We start from the raw sequence: 7,966 nt of genomic DNA, 5'->3' as shown, positions 1-7,966 counted from the left end.
AAGACACCATAATAGAGCCCCAACTTAAATGTATACCCCAAATTAAGAAACATGGTAAAAAAACTAAAAAAGAGCCACCGTGGCTTAACAACCATGTAAAAGAAGCAGTAAGAGATAAAAGGATTTCCTTTAAAAAGTGGAAGTCAAATCCTAGCGAGGTAAATAGGAAGGAGCATAAACACTGCCAACTTAAGTGTAAAAATGTAATAAGAAAAGCCAAAGAGGAGTTTGAAGAACAGCTAGTCAAAAACTCCAAAGGTAATAAAATGTTTTTTAAGTACATCAGAAGCAGGAAGCCTGCTAAACAACCAGTGGGGCCACTTGATGATGGAGATACAAAGGGAGCGCTTAAAGACGATAAAGTCATTGCGGAGAAACTAAACAAATTCTTTGCTTCAGTTTTCACGGCTGAGGATATTAGGGAGATTCCCAAACCTGAGCCGGCTTTTGTAGGTGACAAATCTGAGGAACTGTCATGGATTGAAGTGTCACAAGAGGAGGTTTTGGAATTAATTGATAAACTTAACATTAACAAGTCACTGGGACCAGATGACATTCACCCAAGAGTTCTGAAAGAACTCAAATGTGAAATTGCGGCACTATTAACTAGGGTTTGTAACCTGTCCTTTAAATCAGCTTCTGTACCCAATGACTGGAAGTTAGCTAATGTAAAGCCAATATTTAAAAAGGGCTCTAGAGGTGACCCCGGCAATTACAGACCGGTAAATCTAACGTCGGTACCAGGCAAATTAGTCGAAACAATAGTAAAGAATAAAATCGTCAGACACATAGAAGAACATAAATTGTTGGGCAAAAGTCAACATGGTTTCTCTAAAGGGAAATCGTGTCTTACTAATCTATTAGAGTTCTTTGAAGGGGTCAACAAACATGTGGACAAGGGAGATCCAGTGGACATAGTGTATTTAGATTTCCAGAAAGCCTTTGACAAGGTCCCTCAGCAAAGGCTCTTATGTAAATTAAGTTGTCATGGGATAAAAGGGAAGGTCCTTTCATGGATTGAGAACTGGTTAAAAGACAGGGAACAAAGGGTAGGAATTAATGGTAAATTCTCAGAATGGAGAGGGGTAACAAGTGGTGTTCCCCAAGGGTCAGTCCTTGGACCAATCCTATTCAACTTATTCATAAATGATCTGGAGAAAGGGGTATAAAGTGAGGTGGCAAAGTTTGCAGATGATACTAAACTGCTCAAGATAGTTAAGACCAAAGCAGACTGTAAAGAACTTCAAAAAGATCTCACAAAACTAAGTGATTGGGCAACAAAATGGCAAATGAAATTTAATGTGGATAAATGTAAAGTAATGCACATTGGAAAAAATAACCCCAACTATACATATAATATGATGGGGGCTAATTTAGCTACAACAAATCAGGAAAAAGATCTTGGAGTCATCGTGGTAGTTCTCTGAAGATGTCCACACAGTGTGCAGAGGCGGTCTAAAAAGCAAATAGGATGTTAGGAATCATTAAAAAGGGGATAGAGAATAAGATGGAAAATATATTATTGCCCTTATATAAATCGATGGTACACCCACATCTTGAATACTGCGTACAGATGTGGTCTCCTCATCTCAAAAAAGATATACTGGCACTAGAAAAGGTTCAGAGAAGGGCAACTAAAATGATTAGGAGTTTGGAGAGGGTCCCATATGAGGAGAGATTAAGGAGGCTAGGACTTTTCAGCTTGGAAAAGAGGAGACTAAGGGGGATAGGATAGAGGTATATAAAATTATGAGTGATGTGGAGAAAGTAGATAAGGAAAAGTGATTTACTTATTCCCATAATACAAGAACTAGGGGTCATCAAATGAAATTAATAGGCAGCAGGTTTAAAACAAATACAAGGAAGTTCTTCACGCAGCGCACAGTCAACTTGTGGAACTCCTTGCCTGTGGAGGTTGTGAAGACTAGGATTATAACAGCGTTTAAAAGAAAACTGGATAAATTCATGGAGATTAAGGCCATTAATGGCTATTAGCCAGGACGGGTAAGGAATGGTGTCCGTAGCCTCTGTTTGTCAGAGGGTGGAGATGGATGGCAGGAGAAAGATCACTTGATCATTACCTGTTAGGTTCACTCCCTCAGGGACACCTGGCATTGGCCACTGTCGGTAGATAGGATACTGGGCTAGACGGACCTTTGGTCTGACCCGGTACGGCTGTTCTTATGTTCACTTCCACAGAACTTTCTTTTTTCACGCTTCAGTAACCCGCCTGCCCCATAATCAGTAGACATCCAGCTGCTTGGCACAGAACATTTAATAGCAGGCTGATTTTTAGCTCCAGATCTAAAGCCCATTGAGGTGAATGGAAAGACTCCAATGAGTTTTGGATCAGCCCCATAAGGAGATCTGAGATTACAAAGCCTTAATCACTGTAGCAAAATAAAGCCTGACCAGCATGCTGCTCTGTTCAGCTGCTGCTGCTTTGGTGCTAGTTTGTTCTGGTAGTGCTATTCACACACAACGGAGGCCCGGAAGTGTTCTCAGCACAACTAAACGCCCACCGGGGAATGAATGAAGCCTATGGTGTGAGGCAGCAGCAGTCATTAGCTGTGTGTGTTTCTTTGCTCATTTAGACAGTAAGCTAATTGAAGCTGGAAGTGTCTCTTCTATATGTTTGTACAGTGCCTGGCACAATGGGGCCCTGACCCAGGCAGAGGCCACTAGAGTCTCCAGCAGTAATAATATTTACAAATAAGCAAGGGGGTCTTGGGTGTGCATATAAACTAGTGAAATTCTAATGCTTTGCGCAGCTAATCCCCATTATTAAAGGCCTTCCATTTTTCTTCACAGTTCCTTTCCTTGGGTTTGCATTCTTTCAAACCTTTGTCTTGTTCTTGCTCCCTCTTGCTTTTATTCCTTCCTCTTGCATCACCAGCTCTTCTTTCCTCTCGCTCAACCGCGCGTATTGGCTGGCAAGGCCAACTCTTTCTTTACACGCCTTTCCAGGTCACCCTTGTTGAGACAAGAGACTCTCTCTCCTCATGGCTTCATAAAAATCTAACAAACACCGTCGTCATTTATATTTGAAACCACGGCACCTGAATGCCAGCTGCCGGACTGCCTGTGCATGCTAACCTGGTGCTAAATATTGCTACAAGCAGCCATTGCTAAGGTTACAAATGCACACCATTCTACAGCAAAAACTCCTTTGTGAGTACTTTATGGTTGCCTTTCCCAGGGATCGGTTCCAGGCTAAGCATGTGTCTTAGATTGAAGAAATGCACTCTTTCAGCTCTGCTCTACTGAGCCAACTACAGCTCAGTGTCTGAAACACTTTAAAAGACACTGCACAGCAAACTTCAGGCTTTTTTGCTTTACCGTACCCTGGGCCATTGTGCCCCTGTCCCTTCCAGGTCCCACAAGGCCCATCCTCGTTCCTACACATGACGTGACACGACGAGACCCGAGCAGCTCGGCAATTCAGTATGACTTTATTGAGAAAGGGAAGGTTAGAAAAGCAACAGCATTTTGGTGCCTGCCTGAGGTGCTGTACGCGGAGCAGAGGAGGCACTTGGGTGGGAATGTAAGAGAATGGCCCCTTTTCCGCATGGTCTGCTCGCTAACCAAAGCCATCCATCGCTGTAGTGGAGCGTGAACACCATCAGAACAGCCATCTTTCCCTCAACAGAGGCAATGGAAGGGAATCAGGGTCGCCCCCTATTTCTGCAGCACGCACACTCATTGTTAGTTCGTTCCATCGTTAGTTCATTGGGGATGTGACCGAGAATCTAATAAAGCTATAGGCAGGGGTGAGGGCCGGCTATTCCCTTTGTAGCCCAACCATCTCTCATTATCCACAGCTGCCTTGGGGAGAGTCCTTCTCCCAGAGCCTCTCCTGGGACAGTGTCCACAGGAGGGGATGAGCCGGCTTCCTGCACTGGCTCCCCATGCACAGCACTGCTGGGGGGAGAAGAAAACTGCAAGTGTGGAAACAGGAACTTGCACACCCAGAGTGAAACCAAACAACACCACCACAGGTCCCCTATTGTACTTTACATCCAGAAAGCCTGTACAGACAGTAACTAGCTAACCCACCCCCCAGACAGACAGGCAGACAGTAACTAGCTAACCCGCCCCCCAGACAGACAGTAACTAGCTAACCCACCCCCAGGGCTGGCTCCAGGGTTTTGGCTGCCCCAAGCAGCCGAAACAAAACAAACAAACAAACAAAAAAAGCCGCGATCGCGATCTGCGGCGGCAATTTGGCGGGAGGTCCTTCGCTCCCAGGCGGAGTGAGGGACCGTCCGCCGAATTACCACCGAATACCTGGACGTGCCGCCCCCTCCAGAGCGGCTGCCCCAAGCACCTGCTTGAGAAGCTGGTGCCTGGAGCCGGCCCTGCCCACCCCCCAGACAGACAGTAACTAGATAACCCTCCTCCCCCCGAGACAGACAGAAACTAGCTAACCCCCCCAAGACAGACAGTAACTAGCTCCCCCTCCCCGCCCCAGACAGACAGACAGTAACTAGCTAAACTGTCCAGACAGACAGCTGCTCAATAACTTGCTATCCCCGCAGACAGACGGTCAGTAATTAGCTAACCCGCCCAGCCAGTATCTAGCTATCGCCCAGCAGTGCTGGCTCATCCCCTCCCTTGACCAATGCCCCAAGAGGGGGCTCTGGGAGAAGGACTCTCACAAGGCTCTGCTCATGGAGCTCCTCCCATTGCCCATTGCGGCAGGACTTTCTCCTTTACAGGCCCCGCCCTCAGACTCAGCAGCTCTCCAGGGAATGCAGGTGTCGCTGTGCCGGTGCATTGGGTCTGGCCCCTTTCCTAGTAGCATCCCCTGGCTGCAGCCGCCCCGGGGCCCTGAGAGGCTTGGGCAGGAGGTGGGGAGCAGTGCTGAGAGCTGCTGCAGGAGGCAGGCAGGGCTCTGCCCCCCTCCCCTTAGGAGCCGGAGGAGTCTTGGGCTGGGGAAGGGGCTGCCTTTCCCTGCGCGTGCGTGCGCGCGCACACACACACACACACACACACACACACACAGGGAAGAGCTGGCAGCACTGATTGTCTCACAATTTTTTTTTTTTCAAAAATCCAAAACTAGCCCAAACTCATCCTTGCACTCCTTAAACCAAAACCCTCCTGATTTTGGAGCTAATCTCATGATTGGTGGGGTCTGACTCATGACTGGGGTGGGTGGTACTGGGGAGGGCTTGGGCAAACAGCTCGTTTTTCTCCTCTCATCAGGGAAGCTTGCCCAGGACCAGAAGGGGACAGGTGGGGGTGAGTCGACCCCATTGAACCCAGGCAGGAAGGCCCAGGGCTGAGCATGTGTCTCTGTGGCATGACAGAAACTGAGGGTGACCCACTGATCTCCCACTTCTGGGGTGTTCTCCCTGGCTGAAGGAACCAACATGTGCTGGTTTGGCTTGTGCGCCCATCTAGCTATCTGACCATGGATGCTCCCAGCACAGGGACCCAGATCAGGGCCTTCCACACAGAGCTGCCAGGCTCTTCTATAGACCCCAACATGCTCGTTTGCAGAGCCCAACCAGTACATAGCACGAGCAGGCAGATCCCCGACCTGCCCCTCCCCAAGCCGTTCTCGCCTGTATGGGGCAAGGAGGGGCTGGTGCTGCAATGTGGCTGACCCCTCTATCAGTGTGGAGGGCTCCCTCTAGCAGGGAACTTGCGGTGGGGCAGGGGAAATGCAGCCCGAGGCAGTTATTGGTGTCTTAGGCTCCAAGGCCACACGGCTGTGTCAGTTGCAGGCACAGGCCTCTGTGCTGGTCTCATGCTGATGGTGCTGAGCAGACACTGACTGCTCAGCGGCACAACTTAGGATCCCCGCACTCCCTCCAGACACTGGAGACCTTTGATCTCTGGCTGCACATTCTACGCTCCGGAACACCACGCTCTGAAATGACAGAGGCAGGCAGGACTAGGGGGTTCTGCTCTCTAACCTTCTGCAGCGGCCAGGACATATCCTGTTGTGTTTTAGTTAGCAATGAGTAACCCGCCACGGCATGGGATGTGACGTAAACAGGGGTACTGCTGTTCCCCTACAAGCTTGTGGCCACGGTTCAGTTAATAACAAAATACATTTTCATGTTTCTATCAAATGTCACATAAAAATCTCATAGAAAAGCTTGTGCAAGCAGGTCAGAAGCAGATTGCTTCCCCCGAGGCGTTTCTTGACACGGTGCTCGGTGCTTGGCATTACAGGACCGTGCTGATGGTCTCTTTGGGGACCTGGGTGCTAGGCAGTGATTTAAGGTACTCCAGGTGCTTCCTGGCATCTTCCTGGTTGTGTCGAACGTAATACACCACATAGGTGATGACCATGGTGAACCAGCCAAACATGGTGATGAACATGGCGATATCTGTGGTCTTTTGATGGATGTTACAGAAATTGACGCCAGAGTCCAGGACCTGGATCAAAGGTTTCCCGACATATTCTTCGCGCACAGAGGTTTGGCAGGTGATCTCGTTCACCGACTCGGGATCTAAATTCACTTCCGAGAGCACCTCCTGCAACGCGCACTCGCAGTGCCACGGGTTATTGGACAGGCGGATCTTAGCATTCAGTTTGACTAAGGCTTCCCTGGGAATACTCTGAATAAGGTTATTGGAAAGATCCAGTGTCCGCAGCCCGTCTGCCACCCCTCTGAAAGCTGCCATGTCTATCTTCTCAATGGCGTTTCTGGAGAGGTCCAGCTCTTCCAAGTGGTTCAGGTGTTTGAATGCGTTGTTGGGGATCTGGGTGATTTTATTTGCATCGAGTTTCACAAACACAGCATCTTTGGGAATGTCCTTCGGGATTTCATCCAAATGCTTTGAGCTGCACAGCACAGCCCTGGCTCCTGAGTGGTCTGTGCACTGGCAGGGCTGGGGGCAGGAGGTCCACACAGGAGGGATGCACAGGAGGAGGCAGAAAAAAACGCGGGTGGAGGACAGCTGTGCCAGTGAGGTTGCCGGGTGTGCCAGGAACATTCTGATCATCGTCTCAACGGGGCACACTCCTGCATGGCTGCTGGGGAACTGTTAGTCTTTGCCAGCTAATCTCTCCAGGTGTGCAAAGGGACTAGCTGGAGGCAAGTCATGTACTCTCTTTTCTTGTCTTTCAAAGTGCGCTCTTTTGTTTCTGACAGCAAAAAGAGGGAAGGGAAATTGACATTATTTTTCTTGACACTATGAAACACTTAGATCTCTCGGTGTGTGATCTACATTAGCAAAGCAAGCGCTGGGTTAATCTGCTAATTCTGTGCACCAGCCCCTAACAAGGTTGTCTACCATCATCTCAGATAGGGTCAATTCAGATGAAAGGTATTTCTCTGCATTTTTCAGATTTTTAAATGAAAGGGTCAGTTATTGAGGGCCAGAGTGTGACACAGATACACACTGACACAGGGAAGTAATTCCCCACTCCATGCACCACTGTGGAGACTTCCCGGCCCTGGGGACCAGGTGCCCAGGAGCAGGGGTGTTGCCGCTGAGTACTGAATGGGATGGGCGGAGCCCCAACACAGAGCTGATATTGCACGAGGGATGTTATAATCTGTTGCTGGGAAAGTCTTGCCAACCTCAAGCATTAAAAAAAATCGTGACCCAAACCATCCAAATTTGTGAGATTGGTTTACAAATCATGAGATTGTAACAGATAATCAAAGCAGGGTTGTTTTCATTTGCCCTTTAGTGTGTGAGCCTTTAGAGGTCACGATTTCAAGCTTTGTTTGCAACCAGGACAATTAGAAAGTTACTTTAAAAAAATGAAAGCCGAGATTATGATGAGATAACATGACTCCAGGAGCTGGAGCTTTAAGAAAAAACACTAAATATCACCTAGGATTGAGAGAGATGGCAACACTGAAATTAACACACACACACGCACATATATATATCTACATGCCTGTTCTCCAAACAAATGATGATTTCATCAGTACGGGAGTTGGGGATGGGAGTTAACACTAATTTGAAAACAAAATAAAGCCTAATATTAGGAAAG

General features: G+C 48.1%; 1 protein-coding gene across 1 annotated transcript; it reads right to left on the bottom strand.

Annotated features, from left to right (window-relative positions):
- Positions 1-5,514: 5,514 nt before the first annotated feature.
- LRRC3 (leucine rich repeat containing 3) lies at positions 5,515-6,983 on the bottom strand. The gene has a single exon (XM_034782134.1). It carries the CDS (start codon positions 6,961-6,963, stop codon positions 6,181-6,183), a length of 783 nt encoding a protein of 260 aa, XP_034638025.1. The 5' UTR covers positions 6,964-6,983; the 3' UTR covers positions 5,515-6,180.
- Between the last annotated feature and the right edge of the window lie 983 nt (positions 6,984-7,966).

The sequence above is a fragment of the Trachemys scripta genome, chromosome 9 (assembly GCF_013100865.1).
Source record: "Trachemys scripta elegans isolate TJP31775 chromosome 9, CAS_Tse_1.0, whole genome shotgun sequence".
In the NCBI taxonomy this organism is placed as follows: domain Eukaryota; kingdom Metazoa; phylum Chordata; order Testudines; family Emydidae; genus Trachemys; species Trachemys scripta.
Note: the sequence above shows the minus strand (reverse complement) of the source record. Positions and strands in the feature narration are given on the sequence as shown.

Coding starts and splice junctions, on each gene's coding strand:
- LRRC3 (XM_034782134.1), bottom strand. CDS start 6,963: ATGATCAGAATGTTCCTGGCACACCCGGCAACCTCACTGGCACAGCTG.